General features: G+C 34.6%; 2 protein-coding genes across 3 annotated transcripts; one reads left to right on the top strand and one right to left on the bottom strand.

Moving 5' to 3' along the window:
- The first annotated feature begins 431 nt into the window (after nucleotides 1-431).
- Nucleotides 432-8,352, top strand: caps2 (calcyphosine 2). Of its 2 annotated transcripts, none has more exons than XM_051134887.1 (16): nucleotides 432-563; nucleotides 646-689; nucleotides 805-850; nucleotides 937-1,035; nucleotides 1,320-1,538; nucleotides 2,640-2,707; nucleotides 2,810-2,899; nucleotides 4,582-4,656; nucleotides 4,734-4,829; nucleotides 5,519-5,597; nucleotides 5,681-5,796; nucleotides 5,878-5,954; nucleotides 7,176-7,327; nucleotides 7,496-7,615; nucleotides 7,738-7,834; nucleotides 8,105-8,352. In XM_051134887.1, exons 1-16 carry the CDS (start codon nucleotides 516-518, stop codon nucleotides 8,263-8,265), a joined length of 1,587 nt encoding a protein of 528 aa, XP_050990844.1. In that variant the 5' UTR covers nucleotides 432-515; the 3' UTR covers nucleotides 8,266-8,352. The 2 variants fall into 2 exon arrangements, with proteins under 2 accessions (XP_050990844.1, XP_050990843.1); XM_051134886.1 differs by having other exon boundaries at nucleotides 8,102-8,352.
- A 112-nt stretch (nucleotides 8,353-8,464) lies between these two features.
- Nucleotides 8,465-19,764, bottom strand: cers3b (ceramide synthase 3b). Its single transcript, XM_051134888.1, has 11 exons — nucleotides 19,524-19,764; nucleotides 17,789-17,956; nucleotides 17,412-17,529; nucleotides 14,379-14,497; nucleotides 14,199-14,256; nucleotides 11,927-11,977; nucleotides 11,619-11,711; nucleotides 11,169-11,297; nucleotides 9,536-9,642; nucleotides 9,302-9,455; nucleotides 8,465-9,173 (listed from the first exon to the last, which is right to left on the bottom strand). Exons 2-11 carry the CDS (start codon nucleotides 17,950-17,952, stop codon nucleotides 9,063-9,065), a joined length of 1,104 nt encoding a protein of 367 aa, XP_050990845.1. The 5' UTR covers nucleotides 17,953-17,956; nucleotides 19,524-19,764; the 3' UTR covers nucleotides 8,465-9,062.
- Between the last annotated feature and the right edge of the window lie 1,965 nt (nucleotides 19,765-21,729).

Genomic DNA, 21,729 nt, shown 5'->3' with positions numbered 1-21,729 from the left:
AACGAATAAAAACGGAGTTATCTGTTTTTGCAAATTAACTCTTCATGTATGTATATATATCTATATATCTATATGATACCTATCCAAATAATTACATGCATGTGTGTGTATTTATATATACATAATTAATATTTACAGTACACACTCATAAATTACGTAAATACAATTTTTTATTTTGCATACGATTAATCGCGATTAACCCTGTTTTCACTACATATTTTACTGTTTTTTTACCTTTACATGCTAATTATTTTTATGCAAGTTTTTAGAGTCTCATTCATGATCATAGTCTTAATAAATGCATTAACAGAGTATTTTTCCATTTATTTGGCTGGAATTATGTGTTTGAGAATTCAGACTACATTACCCACAATCCTTTTATGAGCACAGTCACGTGTGTTGGGTTTAAAATCACCACAGCAACGGGAGCGCGGAAGTGAAGCCCGTCTGAAAACCAGTTAATTTTGAACTGTTTACACAACTATTTATATAAATAGTGGACAGCACCACTAATAATGAAAGCGAACGTAAAATCTTCACTTTTACAAAAAAGTCCGCTGCAGGTAAGTGCGTAATGCCTTCTTTTTTAAACGAACAGGTGTTAACGTTACCTGAGGTAATTATTCTGTCAATTTAACGTTAAAGAAGACCGCGATAACTGGGGCTGACCGCGGGACGAGGCCAGCAGAGTAAGTTTAGAAAAATCAGAAAAGCTTATAAACACATATAGTAATTATCTGTAGAACCATGAGTTGTTAATTAATTATTTATCCAAGTTATTTAATAATTAAATATCGCTCACAGAGTTCCAGCGCTGAAGTTAGAGACCCTGTGCGACGCGGAGGAGGAGGTGGGATAACAACATGATGCTGTTAAGTTTATTAATTTGATTGTGCAGAGTCCATTTACTGTTAATGTACATGTCATTTTAAACAGCATTTCGCCATAATTGCAAAGGATGCTGCTATCAAGACTGTCCCAGGAGATTTGACAGCCATGAGCTGGGGCTCTCCAGCCTCCACACAATCAAAACAGGTGCTCATTTAAAATGATCCTAAATCACCTAAAAATTGCAATCCTGTCATAACATACTCTTTTTTTCTGTTGAACGAAGGAGAATGATTTTGAAGTACTGCTATTTTTCTCCAGTGTAATTACAATGAATGAGGCTTTTGAGTTTCAAAGCTTACAGTCTGTTCCTCACAGAAGCCAACATGTTTTTTTCCCCCATAATACATCTTTGTATACCTGTAATAACTTTGCTGTATATAACTACAAGTCAGTGTTTTGATTAAGCCTCTTGTGCTTTTCCCTCCCAGTGTTTTGCGACAGAGATGAAGAACGCAATTAAAAATCCGGTGTCTGCTGTGGATTACAGAGAATCACTACAGCTGAGCCACAGAGTCCAGACACAAAGAAGTCCGCTGTCTAGTCACAAAGCAAACCTGGATTCATCCCAGTTCACATGTAAAAACACAGCACAACCCAGCTACAACCAGACCAACACTGTACGACCAAACAGCAGGATGAGGGATGCGGTGGGTTCTGCGAACTTTAGCATTGAAATAAGCACAATGATCAAGACAGATCATTCTCACTTTAAAATTAAATCATATACAGCACCCTGACATCACTGAAACACTTTCTGAAATGTATAGTCGGTGAATGTTGACAAAAACAATAATGAATGTGCTAGAAATTAATCCAACCTCTCAATCCACAATGAATGTCATTGAAAACATGTTGAATGTTGATTTATTTATTTTATTTTAATCACAAATTTATCATGTTTGCACAGAAACATTTTTTTTTAGCAAATTTAATTTAATATAATTAAAAATATATATATTTTATTGATTTCCACACAAAACAATTGATGTTGTTTTATTTTATTTTAACCACACATCATGTTTCCACACACACAAAAAAAATAATAACAAATTTTATTTTATTTTATTTTACTTTATTTCTTCACCGAAGCAATTTATCATGTTTCCACACAAAAGCAATTTATAACAGTTTTTCTTTAATTTTATTTTATCCATACATTTGTCATGTTCCTACACAAAGGCAATTTATAACAATTTTTTAATGTATTTTTATTTTAACCACACATTTGTCATATTTTCACACAAAAACAATTTATAACAAATTTTATTTTATTTTATTTTATTTTATTTCCACACCAGAGCAATTTATGATGTTTTATTTTATTCTAACCACACATTTATCATGTTTCCACACAAAAGCAATTTATACAATTTTTTATTTAATTTTATTTTATCCATACATTTGTCATGTTCTTACACAAAGGCAATTTATAACAATTTTTTAAACGTATTTTTATTTTAACCACACATTTGTCATGTTTCCACACAAAAACAATTTATAACAAATTTTATTTTATTTTAGTTTATTTCCACACCAGAGCAATTTATGATGTTTTATTTTAAAAGCAGTTACTCAGGCAATTATGGCATATACTTCATTGACCTCCATTCAGGCCAGACATCTTCTGCTACATGTTTTTGACCAGAGTTTGTTGTCTCCCCCTGGAGGAGGGTGTTTGTTATATGCTCCAGAAGACTTATGTGAGCATTTCATGTGATTGGATGATATATTTATGTGTTTGTGAGTAGGAGGAGCTTACAGAGGACAGGAAACTGCAAGCAGTAATTGAGCAGGTTATGGTGGATCAGCTGTCGAGGTCCGTATCTCTCTCTTTCTTTCTCTCTCTCTCTCTGTTCCATTTTTGTTCTCAGTTTGTGGTGAGTAATAACATCGTGAGGTTTCTCTGATGCTCACGCAGGGCTGTCATTAGCGATCCGGAACAGAATGCTGTGTCTGTCAGTCCCACGAGTGTCCCACCACGCTACAGGAGAACTCTTCACCACACTAAGTAAAACCCACACATGTACATGACTCAGATACTAAACTCTCTCTTTCTCCCCTTCTGTCTCATACTCATGGATTCAGAGAAGGTCACAGTGGTTACGTCCCCACTTACATTTTCATTTTTATATTTTTGTATTTTAATACATAATAGATGTTTTTTCTAAGGAAAGCACCGTTATTATTATCACTCATACTGATTTAAACAAACCACTAATCTTAAACTTTGGCACCTGCATATTAGCATGCATAAAATCACTCTGGACACCTTCACAACCACAGAGAAACGCCTTTGCAACTACCCACAAGCATTAAATAATCGTGCTGGCCAGTTTTGCAAGAACCACTCACATTATCTTTAGAAAATATAATTGCATAAAAGCATAAAAGCAAAGTTTTCAGTTAGAGTCCAACATAATATTTGAAAGGGAAATTATACAGTTCATATATATGTATACACTGCCCTTCAAAAGTTTGGGATCAGTAAGATTTTTTATGTTTTTAAAGAAGTCTTTTCTGCTCATCAAAGTTCCATTCATTTGATTAAAAATACAGGGAAAAAAGTAATATTGTGAAATATTATTGCAATTTAAAATAACTGTTTTCTATTTTAATATACTTCAAAATATAATAGAAATAGAAAGACAGTAAGAAAGAAAGATAGAAAAAAATTACTGCCCCCAAACTTTGAACGGTAGTGAAATGCTGTTCTTTTTAACGTTTTATTCATCGAAGAATCCTGAAAAAAGTATCACAGGTTCCAAAAAGTATATATACTAAGCAGCACAACTGCTTCCAACATTGATAAAAAATCAGCATATTAGAATGGTTTCTGAAGGATCATGTGACACTGAAGTAATGATACTTGGAAACACTGGAATAAATATGTAAACTGATTTTACTGCTTTAGATAAAATCAAACTGTTGGGATTTGACAGGGAATTGCAGGGAAATTTTCTTTCAGAATTTCATTTAAAATCTAAAATTATGTATTTAAAATAAAAAATTAATTTTAAATATAAAATAAAACATTTACTAAAAAATAATAATTTATTTGTTTACCTGTATTTCAAGGACCATCAGGACATCAGAAATCAGTGAACATGAAAAAGTGTTAAATTATTGAAATATTAATTTAAAACTCTTTATTTCGAGTATATAAGGTATTTCAAGTATTTTGAGGTTTTTGAGTAAATATTTTAAGTGCAAAAAGGTTTAGCTTACAAAAAAAGCTAAACAAAAAAAGTTTTAGAACTGCTGTGTTTAGAAAGAAGGAAAAAGAAAGAAAGAAAGAAAGAAAGAACTTGTTTAAAGCAATGGTTTTGAACCTCAGTTTCACAGTAAAACTAAAATTACAGACTCATTCGACATAATTTTCACTGATCCTGTCTTGAACCACAAATCCATAATTTTTAAAGGCTGCTGTTTGTTTGTGTTTCATTGCAATTATCTACAATGCTACTAGAAACTCAACATCAATAACTCATCTAAAAAAACATAAGTTATATTTACAGAAAGAAACTGAAAAAAGGAAGGGTTTTGTTGAATCTGAAGTGTGGCAAAGAACCATTCTAGTGCATTCTAGTTTGTTACCACCATACAAACAAACACCCATTCACATGCTTATATTTTGCTCTCTTTAGTAAAACTGTGATTTGAGCTATTTAGGTTTTCATTTTATGTCTACAGGGTAAAAACACAGATGTCTTTAACAGAGAACATCTTATCCAACAAGCTCTGCTTTCAAGCCAGGATTTCATCAAGGTAGTCACAGCTACTCACCTACTTTCAGCCATTTTTAGTGTTTTATTTTGTAATTCGCATTTGTGTTTGATATATAGGTGTGGACGTGAGGCATGTCGGAAACTGATTGGCTTCTTTTTCACATGTGACCGAACACTGACCGTGTATGAGTACCGAAATTTTGGTAAAAACAGGTAAGGCTTTAAAGCTGACATATCATGAAAATCTGACTTTTTCCGTGTTCAAGTGCTGTAATCGGTCCCAGACTCAAGGAAGACAAGAGAGCAGTGGATTTATTGATTTGTTTACTGTAGCCTGTATTACGCTGCTGCCACACAGATCTAATATAAGCATGAAATTTCTTTCCCAGCTGTTTATCTTCACAGACACAGTCTGTTTTTGTAACTTGTGTGTTTTTTACAAACTTGTGTGTATTTGACATCTTAAGCGCAATAAGACATGAAAGAGAACACTCAGAAAACCCTATATTAGAATTTTAAACTGATATGACTTTCAAACACATGATTTCAGATGTTTTTTGGTTTTTGGCAGAGTATCTGAGGTATGAGCTGTATAGGCACAGCCCTATTCTAGAAAAGGGGGACGGGGAGCAGCAGCTCATTTGCATTTAAAGAGACACGCATGAAAACAGCATATTTGTGCTACCACTCAAAATGGGCATTTTCAAAACGATCTGTGGGGTATTTTGAGCTGAAACTTCACAGACATATTCTGGGGACACTTGAGACTTATATTACATATTGTAAAAAGATGCATAATAGTTCTGCTTTAATGATTTGCATTTATATAACTATGTCCCACACATAGTTTTTCTCCACATTTAGGTGTCTGAAAAGATAATTGTTCATGAAAACTCTTTCAGATGGAATGCACTGCCCTTTATCACGCGTGGTGTGTATTTGAGTAGAGGGAGGCCGTACTGCCTGCAGGACATCTCACAGGTTCGACACACTCATCATCTGTCACACACACACACACACACGGACTAATATTAATTCATTAACACCCTGCCTACATCACCCAGGGTGCAGAGCTTCATTTCTGTACAGACGGCCCACACCTCCCCCAAAGTCTGAGACAGCAGCCGAGTCTGACCCTCAGAGTTACTGATGTGGATGATACAGCCAAGGGAGCCCTGCTGTACGTATCACTCATTTACATATACACACACGCACACACGTGTGCGCAAGTGAGAGGACTCAGAGTGTTTCTTTTGCACAGAACTCAGTCTGGGGAAACTTTACATCATCTCTCTGAAGAGGAAATCAACAGTGGAAACACTCTGAAGGAAATTCAAGGTTAATACTTAACACAAGCCTTCCTCACACATAAACATTACTTATTAAAATGCACAAATATTCATCCAGAATGTTTCTCACCCACACAAACCTGTTTATGAGGTGATGTCATTTTTAATGTTGAAATTTGAGCTGTCAAAATATTTAATCAGAACTGCATGATTTGCCAATTTGTTGATGTTTTTGAAAGAAGTCTCTTGTGTTCACCAATGATGCATTTATATGTTCAAAACATTAAAAGTAATATTATGAAATATTACAACTTAAAATAACTGTTTTCTTTTTTAATATATTAAATTTGAAACGTTTTCAACGTTTTTTTTTTTCAGAATTAGTCTTGAGTGTCACATGATCCTTTAGAAATCATACTAAAATGCCGATTTGATACTCAGGGAACATTTCTTATTAATATCAATGTTGAAAACAGCCAAGCCAGTATTTTTGTGGAAACTGTGATACATTTTTTCAGGATTATTTGATGAATAGAAAATTCAAAAGAACAGCATTTATTTGAAATAAAATTTCTAAATTCAAATTAGAAAAGAAATATCTTTATGTTGATCAATTTAATGCATCCTTGCTGAATAAAAGTATCCATTTCTTTTAAAGACTTTTTCTTTTATGTTTGTACATATAATTCAAACTGAAATGAAATCACTTTGAAATCAAATTTATTAATCTTGCACCATGATAAGTATATTTTTAATATGTCCTGCCAAGTTAAAAAACTTAAAAACATATTGAGTCACTGTTGTAATTTTCTGACCTGCATAGACATCGACGTAACTACCACGTTCAAGGCGTGGAAAAGCAGTAAGGACATCATTAAAATAGTCCAAATAGCTTAGAGAATACTTTTTTGTGTCCAAAGAATAAAAATATTAAAATACAAATACTTTATTCAACAATTTCTTCTCCTTCGGTTGAACCACTGATGTCACACGGATTATTTTAACAATGTCCTTACTACTTTGCTGGACCTTAAACATTTCAGTTGCATTGTCGTCTATGTAGGGTCAGAAAGCTCTTGGATTTCATCGAAAATATCTTAATTTGTGTTCTGAAAATGAATGAAGGTCTTATGATTTTGGAATGACATTAGAGTAATTAATGACAGAATTTTCATTTTTGGCTGAACTGTCCCTTTAAGGGCCACATTAATATTAACCCGTCACGGAATGCTTAAATTGGAATGCACTCTCATTGGTGAATTTTTTGCAGGTGCAGTACGTGATAGGTTGAGGGGACGTGCGGTCCAAACCCTGATCAGTCTAGGACGAGATCTGCAGAACTTTGATCTAAAGGCTGACAGTATTCAGCAAAAAGAGCTGCTCAGACGATCTCTGATGGACCAGCAATGCCTCACTCAGCAGGTTAAGAGAAATAAAATACTTCCTAACAACCTCACAAGACATATTTAAAAATCTAAAAGCTAATTTCAAAACAAGCTATAAGTAGATTTTATCTATCTGTCTTTCTGTGTTGATGTAGAACATGATGTAAACGTGAGTCGTTACATTAGCGTGTGCCGTGTGTGACAGGACTTCGAGGCGGTGTGGAGGATTGTGAGTCGGCGTGCGGAGGGGCGGGTGCACCCCGCTGACGTGATGCGTGCCGTTACCGGGGAGATGAGCGAGAACAGAAAAGCCATCTTCCTGAAGGTAACAGACCAGCTGGACCACTTTTGTCCTCCAGAGGACGCCATTGAGCTCTGTGACTTATTGAGTTTCCATTCTGGCCATTATCTGCTGTTTTGAATGTTTGGATCTCTCTCTTTTTTTAGGTTTATGTAAAGCTTGACCCAAATAAAACCGGCTCCATCTTCCTGAGCGATATTGAAAAATTCTATAGAGGCAAACAAAAGTCTGACTCAGCACTCGGTGAGCCACTGAACATTTAGTTTCAGCTTACAAGGAGCAGTATTGTAGTTATGTTTATTCAGTGTCGGTCAATATTTCATGACAAATGCTGAGTGTTAAACCTGTGGTACTTCCGTATTCATTTACAAAAAGGCTGTATAGAGTTCATTTAACAGACATGCTTAGGAAGCTCTTGCAACAAACTTAATAGAATAATATTACTGCGTAGACCACATTGATGATTGATGTTTATGAATATATACCATTCTCATGTTGAACTGCTGACAGAAGCGGGTCCGAACCCTGACTTCCTGACCTTCGTACGGGAAGCAGGAAAGGTCACCAAGACTGTGTCCTACGCTGACTTTGAAGACTATTATGAGGGTCTGAGTATTGAAATCCCTGATGATGAAGAATACATTAACAATCTGAGAGCTACGTGGAATATCTGAGAGCATCTGCCTTGTTTATAGAATGACACTTTCTGAATTATGTTTGTTAATAGTGTTTGTCACTATATATTACTATTCATATTCATAGTATGCAGTGTTGTATATTGCATAACACAGTGTAGAGTACAATTAAAAAATGGGGGTCAGTAAGATTAATACTTTTATTCAGCAAGGATGCATTAAATTGTTCAAAAGTGACAGTAAAGACATTCATATTGTTACAAATATTTTCTGTTTTAAATAAGCAGTACAACTATTTTCAACATTAATAATAATAATGATAATAATAATAAATGTTTCTTGAGCAGAATATCCAGCATATTAGAATGATTTCTGCAGGATCATGTGACACTGAAGACTGGAGTAATGGTGCTGGAAAATCAGCTTTGCATCACAGGAATAAATTACATTTTAAAATATATTCAAATAGAAAACAGTTATTTTAAATTGTAATAATATTACACAATATTACCATTTTTACTGTATTTTTGATCAAATAAATGCAGCCTTGATGAGCATAGGAAAGTTCATCTGGATAGTTTTAACTACTATTTGGATTGGCACATGCTAAGAAGTTTTAATTTATAAATTAATGTTTAAAAACAACTGTTAACTTGAGTATTAAGTTGTATTGATTTTTTTTATCTATCATAATATCTGTACATATACAAACCTTAATATGAAAGGCTATGTAAAAAAGAAAATTCACAGATGAATTGTGTGTCCAATATGGACATATATGCATGCATGGCATCAAAAGGCTGTTTGTGTCTATTTGTGGAACTTCTCCCTTTGTGTCAATGGCCGTTAGACAGTCCATTCCCAGATCCATTAGAGTAGGTGGGTGTGTAGTCTTCCTCAGAAACCTCCTCATCCTCTTCTTCATCACTGCGCTCATCACCCTTCATCTGAAGAGAATGAAAGAGAATTAATCTTGTGCATTTAGTCTGCTTGTATGTTTTTACAAATTTATTTTTAATAAACTAGTTTGTTTATTGCGTTATTAGTTATCTTGTATAAAAAAATGGATACTCACTTTGCCAAAAATAAACTTTTTGACCATGCGGAGGATCAGGGAAGCCCAGAACACGTGCAATAACAGCAGCACCACAAGCATGACGTTGAAGAAATAATAGCCGAAAAAGGGTTCGAACAGGTCAAGAGGATACACCCATGTACAGTGGATCAGCCTGTACACATAACACACACATACAATTTAACAAACGTAACCAGAAAATCTTATACTTATTTACCTCTGTCACAAACTTACCAGAAAGGGAAGATGATGAGTCTCGTTAACATGAAGACCAGAGTGAACACCACAAAGATACTGTTGCAGGTCGTCTCCCATCCAGCATAGTTAAACATCTTAGCAGACTTAGAGAAACAGATAACGACAACTTTTAATACGAAACACCCTATGCATATAATGACATTTAAAAGTTTGGGGTTGGTAAGATTTTTAAACGGTTTTGAACGAATCTTGCACTCAGCAAAAATACAGTAAAAACACACAGTTGAAGTCAAGAAAGTGCAATATCTGCAAAATGTTAATTATTTTACCAAAATAAGAAGGATCATTCAAAATTCATGTTATTTTTTATTTAGTTCTGACTTGAATAAGATATTTCATATAAAAGACATTTACATATAGTCAACAAGAGAAAATAGTAGTTGAATTTATAAAAATTACCCTGTTCAGAAGTTTACATACACTTTATTCTTAATACTGTGTTGTTACCTGAATGATCCACATCTGTGTTTTTTTTTTGTTTAGTGATGGTTGTTCATGAGTCCCTTGTTTGTCCTGAACAGTTAAACTGCCTGCTGTTTCTTCAGAAAAATTCTTCAGGTCTCACAAATTCTTTGTTTTTTTCAGTATTTTTGTGTATTTGAACCCTTTCCAACAATGACTGTATGATTTTGAGATCCATCTTTTTACACTGAGGGACTCATATGCAACTATTACAGAAGGTTCAAACGCTCACTGATACTTCAAACACAATGCATTAAGTGCCAGGGGGTGAAAACTTTTTGAATTTGAAGATCAGGGTAAATTTAACTTATTTTGTTTTCTGGGAAACATGTTACTATCTTCTATAGCTACTGAAGGGCAGTACTAAATGAAAAAAATATGATATTTAGGCAAAATAAGAAAAATGTGCACATCTTCATTTTGTTCAAAAGTTTTCACCCCCCAGCTCTTGATGCATCATTTTTCCTTCTGGAGCATCAGTGAGCGTTTGAACCTTCTGTAATAGTTGCATATGAGTCCGTCAGTTGTCCTCAGTGTGAAAAGATGGATCTCAAAATCATACAGTCATTGTTGGAAAGGGTTCAAATACACAAAAATGCTGGAAAACCACAGGATTTGTGAGACCTGAAGGATTTTTCTGAAGAACAGTGGGCAGTTTAACTGTTCAGGATAAACAAGGGACTCACTTACTAACAAAAAAAAAACAAAAACACAGCTGTGGATCATTCAGGTAACAACACAGTATTAAGAATCAAGTGAATGTAAACGTTTGTACAGGGTCATTTTTATAAATTCAACTATGATTTTTTTCTTGTAGACTATATGTAAACAATGTTTTATGTGAAATATCTTATTCAGGTCGGTTACTTATTTCTGTAAAATAATTAACATTTTGCAGATTCTGTAAGGTGAATGTAAACTTTTTCAACTGTAAATATTGTAAAACATTATTGCAATTTAAAATAATATACTTTAAAATATACTTTATTTCTGTGATGTAAAACTAAATTTTTAGCACCATTACGCTATTCTTCAGTGTCACCTGATATTTTAGAAATCATTTTAATATGCTGATTTGATCATTCTAATCTATGCTTCCTTTTAAGACGTTTAACTCTTTTTTTTTAACTATTTATCTCTCTCTCACCTCAAGTAGGACATCAGATGTGTCGTGCACCAACATGACCAGTGTCCCAATGCGAATGTAGTTGGCACACCAGGAGAAGGACAGCAGTGTTAGCGTGGCCCAGTGATGGATCAACTGCTCCTTAAAATCCTACAAATTGACACAGAGAGATATAGAGCTCCATAACCTATACTTAGACACATATCTCTTAAGATATTGCAACTTCATTTTCATATCAAATTTTCAATTATTACAAATTCCATTAAATGGAGTTTTAATGAATGCAAATCATCAATTTATAAATCTTTAATGCATTGAACTAAATAAATTATTGCTGACTGTTTTATTACATTATTAGCAGTGCTACCTTCAGGCTAGTTGAATGAGTGCATGCTTATAGAGAACATGAAATATTTTATGTTTTAGAGAACATGAAATATTTATAACGTAATGAAAATAGTGCATCCTTACCTTACGTTTTACATCTGCAGCCACACTGAACAGTAAAGAACCATAAAAACTCATCTCAATGATGTAATACCAGTATTGAGAGTCCAGCAGTGACTGCACACACACACACACACACACACACACACACACAAAACAAACATATTTAAAAACCAACCAACTGCCATACAAACATGCTTGCACAAACACAACCCTCCCAGAACATGCAAATTCAGACTAGTTTTCACTGTGCTATGTACAGTATATTCGTTTTTGCTTTTAAAAGACTCGAATAATGTTTTTTCTTCTATAGGTCCATAGTTCACACTTACTTGTTTGGGAAATCCTGCCCACACTACCCGTAGATCATAAAACCATGGTTTCTGTTGAAAATAAAAAACCCAATATAATTCAGAGGTTATTTTTAGAACCAAATAATCTCATTAAATTAAAGTAAACACTAATATTTAACTCTGTGTATTACATGGAGCAATGAGGATTTTTAGTGATTCTTTCCTCAAGTTACATCGTTAAGCCAGTGGGTGGCGCCAAGTGAGTGAGTCAATGAATCATTCGAATCAACAGATCTGCCTAAGTACATGACATACACAAATATTACTAGACACATATATTTCATATGTCAATATGGGCTGGCCCAACGTATACTGGTGAATAGGACATATGCCTGTTTTTATATATTTTATACATTATAAATGTATAAAAAATATAAATTATAAGTAAAAAATAAATTAATTTATAAAATTATAAAATATAAAAAGTTTAAATTATGCTTACTGCCTAAGCACATGACATGCACAAACATTACTAGACACAAATGCCTGTTTTTATAAATTTATTAAAAAAAGATAAATTAAACAATTATAAACTAATTCATGTTTAAACAATCTAATGCATTGTAAATATGCAACAAAAATGACATAAAACCATGGTTTCCGTTGCACAAAAGAATATAATTCAGAAGTTATGTATTTATTTGTAGAAGCCATCAGTGATTCTTTGTTCAAGATGCATCGTTACGCCAGTAGGTGGCGTCAAGCGAGTGAATCTTTGAATCATTCAAATTAACAGATTCGTTCAAAACATTCATTCATTTGATATGAATAAAACACAGAGATACTGGTCTGTGTATTAGTAATAAGGATTTTAGTGATTCTTTCTTCAAACTGCATTGTTACACCAATAGGTGGCGTCAAGTGAGTGAATCAATGAATCATTTCAATCAGCAGGTTCGTTCAAAACACTGATTCATACAATAGGAATGAAACACTAAGATACTCGTCTATCTAGCGATGAAGATTTTCAGTGACTCTTTCTTCAAGTTGCATCGCTACGCCAGTAGGTGGCGACAAGTGAGTGAATCAATGAATCATTTGAATCAACAGATTCGTTCAAAACACTGATTCATTCAATAGGAATGAAACACTAAGATACTCGTCTATCTAGCGATGAAGATTTTCAGTGACTCTTTCTTCAAGTTGCATCGCTACGCCAGTAGGTGGCGACAAGTGAGTGAATCAATGAATCATTTGAATCAACAGGTTCGTTCAAAACATTAATTCATTTAATATGAATAAAACAGAGATACTGGTCTGTGTATTAGTAATGAGGATTTTAGTGATTCTTTCTTCAAACTGCATTGTTACACCAATAGGTGGCGTCAAGTGAGTGAATCAATGAATCATTTGAATTAACAGGTTCGTTCAAAACACCGATTCATTCAATAGGAATGAAACACTAAGATACTCGTTTATCTAGCGATGAAGATTTTCAGTGACTCTTTCTTCAAGTTGCATCGCTACGCCAGTAGGTGGCGACAAGTGAGTGAATCAATGAATCAATTGAATCAACAGATTCGTTCAAAACATTGATTCATTTAATATGAACAAAACACCGCCACAGTGTGTTAATCACAGATACTCGACGGATGATTAAAAGACTTTGCTGGTGGAGCAAAAATACTCAAAGTGACTGTCAATATTGTGTCTAAAATGTAAGTTACTCAACATTATCTCCTTGTTTATTGAACTGTTGTATAAAAGTAATATCATAGGCCACTCAGTTGTTATAACCTTCACCTTTGCTCTTGTGAAATTGTTTAATTATAGGTTCTTAAAAACAACAAATGAATGTATGTGTTATTAAAAACTCAATTAAAAAGAGCCCACCCATAATTCTCTACCTAAAACCCTAGTTATTTTTATATGGGATTACATGCTTAAATTTAATACTGTAGTATAGTAATAGTGATGCTTGTCTTAACAACAATTTAATATGAGTGTGATTATTTGGGTGTGTGCAGGGCCTGTCTATGCCTGTTGTTGTGCCCGTTTGTGGATCTTTCTATCAGCATGGCGCTGTTCACAGGTGGGAAAATGTTACTAATTACCCCTCAGGCATTTCTCACAAACACACATGCTGATTCAAGGTCTCTCCTGAGAATCTCTGCATGTGCTGTAACACACACACACACACACACACACATACACACACACACACACATACATACACGCAGCTGTTTGGAGGTCATTCAGATGTTCAGATACAGTCTGAGGTTTCTATTATACAGCAAAAAAAACCACTTACATCATATAAAGCCAGCACGCCTCCGAAAGTCGAACACAGATAAAAGGCAAACCGCCAACTAGAGCAAGGAAATACTCTTGTTAATAACAGACATACATGTTTGAAAACCTTTAAAAGGTCAAATATGGCCAAATACGAATGAGTCAATCATGTAAGTTTATTTAGTGTGTGTAAATATACCTGGCTTCTTTGAATTTCTTCAGTAATCCAGGTCTGTCTTGGTTCCTCCGTCTGCGAAACCAGCGCTCAACCTGCCTTTCCGACCAGCCCAACTTTTTACACAGACCTTTTATATCTGCCTAAGTACATGACATACACAAATATTACTAGACACATAGACTTCATATGTCAATATGTGCTGGCCCAACTTACTGTATACTGTGGAAAAGGACATATGCCTTTTTTATAAATTTTATAAAATGTAAATGTATAAAAAAAAATTAATTATAAATAAAAAAAATATAAATTAATTTATAAATAATATAAAAAAATTAAATAATGGTCACTGCCTAAGTACATTATAAACAATTCTAAAAAAAAACAAAACAAAAAAAAAAAAAGTTTAAATTATACTTAACTGCCTGCCTAAGTACATGACATACACCATACACAAACATTACAAGACACATAAACTTCTTGTGTCAATATGTGCTGGCCCAACCTATACTGGTAAATAGGACATATGCCTGCTTTTATAAATTTTATAAATTATAAATGTATAAAATTCATATATATATATATATAAATTCTAAAACAAAATAACATTACATTTTCTAAAATAATATAATAAAATGTATAAAAAATATTAATTAATTTATAAATGATAAAAAATAAATAAGTTGTGAGATTATAAATTTTATTGCATTGTAAATGTGCAAAAAGGTGTGCACAATCAAATGACCAAAATTAGGTTCAGGTGCAGGACAAAATGTAACACATAATAAACAAAGAAAAAAAATGTCTGCACACTGAAATTGTAGCTCCAAATTTTTTTTTAAAATAATCGTTTGGATCTGTAATTTCAGTGTACGGACATTATTTTTTTCTTTGTTTACTCTAATGCATTTTAAAACAGAAAATTTTGTTTCAATCATGTGTTTTAATGCATTACGTAGTTTATATTTAAGGCTGTATTATAATGTATTGCCAATGTATTATAATAATTAATGAGAACAACTTATTATAAGGCATACTATTACACTGTACTGCTAAATATTTTCTTGAAAGGAAATCTACAAAAACATGCCCAGTTATATTTCGCCTGCTAATTATTCTTTATTGTGATTTATATAAGAAAATTATTTATTCATGTTTTATTATGATTATACTTTATTATGAAATATATATACAGTGGGTACGGAAAGTATTCGGACCCCCTTAAATTTTTCACTCTTTGTTATATTGCAGCCATTTACTAAAATCATTTAAGTTCGTTTTTTTTCCTCATTAATGTACACACAGCACCCCATATTGACAGAAAAACACAGAATTGTTGACATTTTTGCAGATTTATTAAAAAAGAAAAACTGAAATATCACATGGTCCTAAGTATTCAGACCCTTTGCTGTGACACTCACATATTTAACTCAGGTGCTGTCCATTTCTTCTGATCATCCTTGAGATGGTTCTACACCTTCATTTGAGTCCAGCTGTGTTTGATTATACTGATTGGACTTGATTAGGAAAGCCACACACCTGTCTATATAAGACCTTACAGCTCACAGTGCATGTCAGAGCAAATGAGAATCATGAGGTCAAAGGAACTGCCTGAAGAGCTCAGAGACAGAATTGTGGCAAGGCACAGATCTGGCCAAGGTTACAAAAAAAATTCTGCTGCACTTAAGGTTCCTAAGAGCACAGTGGCCTCCATAATCCTTAAATGGAAGACGTTTGGGACGACCAGAACCCTTCCTAGAGCTGGCCGTCCGGCCAAACTGAGCTATCGGGGGAGAAGAGCCTTGGTGAGAGAGGTAAAGAAGAACCCAAAGATCACTGTGGCTGAGCTCCAGAGATGCAGTCGGGAGATGGGAGAAAGCTGTAGAAGGTCAACCATCACTGCAGCCCTCCACCAGTCGGGGCTTTATGGCAGAGTGGCCCGACGGAAGCCTCTCCTCAGTGCAAGACACATGAAAGCCTGCATGGAGTTTGCTAAAAAACACCTGAAGTACTCCAAGATGGTGAGAAATAAGATTCGCTGGTCTGATGAGAGCAAGATAGAACTTTTTGGCCTTAATTCTAAGCGGTATGTGTGGAGAAAACCAGGCACTGCTCATCACCTGTCCAATACAGTCCCAACAGTGAAGCATGGTGGTGGCAGCATCATGCTGTGGGGGTGTTTTTCAGCTGCAGGGACAGGACGACTGGTTGCAATCGAGGGAAAGATGAATGCGGCCAAGTACAGGGATATCCTGGACGAAAACCTTCTCCAGAGTGCTCAGGACCTCAGACTGGGCCGAAGGTTTACCTTCCAACAAGACAATGACCCTAAGCACACAGCTAAAATAACGAAGGAGTGGCTTCACAACAACTCCGTGACTGTTCTTGAATGGCCCAGCCAGAGCCCTGACTTAAACCCAACTGAGCATCTCTGGAGAGACCTAAAAATGACTGTCCACCAACGTTTACCATCCAACCTGACAGAACTGGAGAGGATCTGCAAGGAGGAATGGCAGAGGATCACCAAATCCAGGTGTGAAAAACTTGTTGCATCTTTCCCAAAAAGACTCATGGCTGTATTAGATCAAAAGGGTGCTTCTACTAAATACTGAGCAAAGGGTCTGAATACTTAGGACCATGTGATATTTCAGTTTTTCTTTTTTAATAAATCTGCAAAAATGTCAACAATTCTGTGTTTTTCTGTCAATATGGGGTGCTGTGTGTACATTAATGAGGAAAAAAATGAATTTAAATAATTTTAGCAAATGGCTGCAATATAACAAAGAGTGAAAAATTTAAGGGGGTCTGAATACTTTCCGTACCCACTGTATATATATATATATATATATATATATATATATTTTTTTTTAATAAGAGTAAATGGAAAAAAGTTTTTTGGGGGGGAAATAATATCATAATGTAAAGTTTCTTAAAATAGGCTTCATTTTTTTACACAAAACTTAGAGTGGAATGTGATCTGAACAGGTTTTAAGATTAAATGCAATTAGTGAGATTAAATGCATTATAGAAATGCATTAAAATGTGTTTTGGGGTTACCTGTGTTGGATGCTTAGAGTGTGTTTTGTAGTATTTTTCCAATACAGGGTTGTGTGACGCTCTCTTGCGAATTTTGTCTTTAACCCCAAGAGCCTCTGCGAGTGGCACCGCGATCAGTCTGTTGAATGAAGGAGAGACAGCGAGACAGAGTCACACCTTCATCTGCTAGACGTTCACTGCCCTTCAACAATTATAAGCACATGAATGCTGCCATTCTCACCAGACTTATTAATTAGCTTAAGCACTAAGCTTCCTTGACCAACTGGCTTTACCAGCTCAGTTTTTCTGATGAACAGCATGACTTTACAATTCCACCAGCACTAATCAGCAAAAACCAGCTTGTAAATTAACACTGAACATTTAGCTTGTGTGTGTACCTTTCATAAACAGCTCTTAAGCCTAGCAGCATGACTGCTACAGGTAAAATGATGTACAAATGGGACACACGGGCGTAGACACGCCCCTCACCGTCCTGTAGGTCCGCCCATGTCACCGGCCTCGGTAACCAGAGCCGATCCCACCAAAACCACTCACTAAGCATCGCCCTGTGAAAAACACATAGACACAATGACAGTAAAAAATTATAATATAGAAGACTGAATGGAAAGCTATGATTGAAATGATGATTTAAATCGCAAACGATGCAGAATTAGAATTCAAATCTGTAATTCAAATATAAGAAAGCAGAGCAAAAAATTAATTGAATGAAGGGACATGCAAATAAATTCATGTAACTGTTATTTTTAACTAGAAAAGAGAAGTTTGTCAAAACAGACTTTGAAAAGGCCTGACAGCCTTGAAGATTATAGGGCTTACAGACAGATATAGATAAAGACAGAACAATAGAACAATAGATAGATATACAGACAGACAGACTACCAGTCAAAAGTTTGTGGACAGTAAGATTTTTGATGCTTTTAAAAGTAGTCTTATCTGCTCACCACGCCTGCATTTATTTGATCCAAAGTACAGCAAAAACAGTAAAATTCAAAATATTTTTACTTTTTAAAATACCTGTTTGTTTAAAATGTAATTTATTCCTGTGATTTTTAAAGCTGAATTTTTAGTATCATTACTCCAGTCGCATGATCCTTCAGAAATCATTTTGATATTCTGATTCGCTGCTCAAACATTTATTATTATTATTATTATTATGATAAATGCTGATCTTTGGATATTTCTATTCATCAAGGACTCCTGAAAAAATGTACTCAACTGTTTTAAAATATTGATGATAATAATAAAAATAAAAAATATTTCTTGAACAGCAAATCAGCATATTAGATTGATTTCTGAAGGATCATGTGACACTGGAGTAATGATGCTGAAAATGTAGCTTTGATCACAGAAATAAATTGCATTTAAAAATATATTCAAATAGAAAGCAGTTATTTTAAACAGTAAAAATATTTCACAATATTACTGCTTTTGCTGTTTTTGTGATCAAATAAATGCAGGCTTGGTGAACAGAAGAGACTTCTTTAAAAAAACATTACAAATCTTACTGTCCAAAATCTTTTGACTGGTAGCTCCTGTAATAAGATACGTACCTGAGCACAATACACAATAGAGACTAACGAACACAGACACCTGTGAAATTTACGAGAAAATTCTGTTTACTAGTTTCAGGACTAGAAGTTTAGTCCTTCAGAACCCTAAAGTTGAGGCTTTTTTCAACTAAGAAAATCTGACTGTTAACAGTGTCAGAAACACTCGAGGCTTTATTAATAAAAAATGTGAATACTGAAATGTACAATAACATGCAGGAACGATGTGTGAAAAAGTTCAAAACATGTTTGAACAGCTCTAAGGAGAGCCAGTTATGAGTATAACTGGGAGTATCCGAGTGCAGTACGGATCTGGACTTACATAAAGTCATTCAGACCCATTTTTAAGTCCAAGTGACCCAGTCTGGAAAACCGACAGCTCAACGAAAGAATAGTATCAAATTAATTTTGTATTAGAGACGCAAAATACTCTGATTCAAGTAGTGTTTTATCAGTGAATGCAGTATAGCTTATAGTAAGTCGTGACTGTTTATTGTTACCATGACAAACAGACACATAACGTCTCAAAGACTGACATGCCAAATAAAAACGAATGCATCCATACCTGCTTTCTCCTGTTTTCACACACTCTTCTTTCCTCCTCCTGTTTTCCTGCTCTCTCTGTTGTAATTCTGTTCACACACCTTTTGTGCCCAGTCCTGATGAAGCCGCTAGGTACTAACAGAACAAGCAAACTCTCTCTCTCTCTTTCTCACACACACACACACACTTTCACCGCATACCTCAACCCCCCACAAAGAGCTCATTGAACCGCCTGAGAGTGTGTGTCTTGAAAGGGGCCCAGAGAACTGGATATGTGGGAGGGGCCACAATCACCTCAGGTATAGTCAAAGAAAAGCCGAGTTAGATGGAAAGAGAGAGAGGACATGAACCTTGAAATATTGCATGCCCTAAACAGGTTAATAACTCACAGGTTGAATAATAGAAATGTACCCTTTGTTGTGACATTTATACTTGCCGGTCATTGTTTTAGTACTTACATTTATGCTCCTGGCAGATATGCTTTAATTTAAAATGACTTACAGTGTGGTAAAGCTTTATGTTGTTTTTTTCTTTTAATTAGTGTGTGCATTCGGTGAGAATCAAACCTGTGACCTTGGTTGCTCAGGTCGTGTTTTACCAGCTGAATTACAGGAAAACTTCTCGGTTAACTTGTGAGTGATTTGGTATGAAAGCATATACTTGAGAAAAAATCCTGTGGGAATGTGTACAGGATCTTAATTTAGAACCAAGTGAAAATTTAATCTTTTTTTTTTTTACAGGATTCTAACAAAACAAACGAAAATCTAGATCTTCTAGAACACATACTGTAATTTGGGTTTTTATGCTTAGCAATCAGATAAAATGCCCATGTAAGAAATTTATTTGAAGAAAACTCTTAGAACTCCTATAGCGCAAACTGAAACTGAAAAACGGGATCTTTGAACTCCTACTAGATATTGTGTAATCTTAATTAGAACATGCGTATTTTTGAATAGATAAAGCACAATGGAAAAAGGAAGATAAAGATAAAGGAAATCTCCAGTAGTCCTCTAACGCATTTAAGTCGCTTTTAAGTGTCTGCTGAGTGATTAAACGTAAATGGAAAGATTTATACTGGGGGAAAGTTCTGTATGTGGTAATGCAGGACAGAAGAAATCGGTGTATGAATCACTGGCCCCACCTATACTCACTAGTCCATGCATGAGTTGATTCTGGTCCTAGTTCTTTGTCTCAGTAGTGTCCCAGGCCTCACTGTGTATTTGTGTAGGTTTGCCTGTTGTCTCCATCTAGTGGTGGACGACTAGACACCATTTAGAGAGTCAGTATACAGCACTGTGTCAAGCATGATCCAGTAAGCCCCTGCTGGTAGTTGCTGTAACTACAACATCATAAGGCACAAAAGTGTATTTTCCATTGACAGCCATTCAAAAGTCGCAGTGCATTCTAACAAAACAGCTTTTCCCCCCTCCAGGCTACAGATTCTATGCAATATCTAGCCTGAGGATACTAAATAATAAACAGAAACTTCTTTCTTTCCACTTTTTATTATGAACAGTAATCATGTTTTTTTCTTCATTATAATATCAAAATATTGTCAGAGTTTCTCAAGACCTCTAGAAATAACATGGACGTGAATGTTCTACTTGAACGCTGGTTTGTAACTGTTCTTAGCTAATTCATCCCTGTTAGCACAATGCGTATCATACACACCTGCCATTCCACATAGACTTTAATACACAGAGGCCATGCTCACATTGCAGCTTAATACAGCTGTCAACTCCAGTTATTTTTATAGTTTGAGTTTTGTCACACAAGCTGTTGTTTGGCCTCAGAATACGGCATATGAGTTGTCTGGAGTTTGTAAAGTATACAGTTGAGGTTGAAAGTTCACATACACCTTGCAGAATCTGCAAAATGTTAATTATTTTACCAAAATAAGAGGGATTATACAAAATGCATGTTATGTGTTATTTAATACTGACCTGAATAAGATATTTCACATAAAAGATGTTTACATATAGCCCGCAAGAGAAAATAATAGTCGAATTTATAAAAAATTACCCTGTTTAAAAGTTTACATATGCCTGATTCTTAATACTGTGTTTCTCTACAGCTGTGTTTTTTGTTTAGTGATAAATGTTCATGAGTCCCTTGTCTGTCCTGAACAGTTAAACCACTTGCTGTTCTTCAGAAAAATCCTTCAGGTCCCATAGATTCTTTGGTTTTTCAGCATTTTTGTGTATTTGATTTTGAGATCCATCTTTTCA

This window comes from Labeo rohita, chromosome 18 (genome assembly GCF_022985175.1).
Source record: "Labeo rohita strain BAU-BD-2019 chromosome 18, IGBB_LRoh.1.0, whole genome shotgun sequence".
NCBI lineage: Eukaryota > Metazoa > Chordata > Actinopteri > Cypriniformes > Cyprinidae > Labeo > Labeo rohita.
This window is presented reverse-complemented; position numbering and strand designations above follow the sequence as displayed.

What these genes read in the sequence shown, in the direction of transcription:
- caps2 (XM_051134886.1), top strand. Translation starts at nt 516, where the DNA reads ATGAAAGCGAACGTAAAATCTTCACTTTTACAAAAAAGTCCGCTGCAG. An exon ending in ATGGTGGATCAGCTGTCGAG is followed by an intron (nt 2,708 to 2,809) that starts GTCCGTATCTCT and finishes ATGCTCACGCAG; the next exon opens with GGCTGTCATTAGCGATCCGG. An exon ending in GCCTGCAGGACATCTCACAG is followed by an intron (nt 5,598 to 5,680) that starts GTTCGACACACT and finishes TACATCACCCAG; the next exon opens with GGTGCAGAGCTTCATTTCTG.
- cers3b (XM_051134888.1), bottom strand. Translation starts at nt 17,952, where the DNA reads ATGCTTAGTGAGTGGTTTTGGTGGGATCGGCTCTGGTTACCGAGGCCG. An exon ending in TTAAGAGCTGTTTATGAAAG is followed by an intron (nt 17,530 to 17,788) that starts GTACACACACAA and finishes TTCATTCAACAG; the next exon opens with ACTGATCGCGGTGCCACTCG. An exon ending in CTCATCATCTTCCCTTTCTG is followed by an intron (nt 9,456 to 9,535) that starts GTAAGTTTGTGA and finishes TTATGTGTACAG; the next exon opens with GCTGATCCACTGTACATGGG.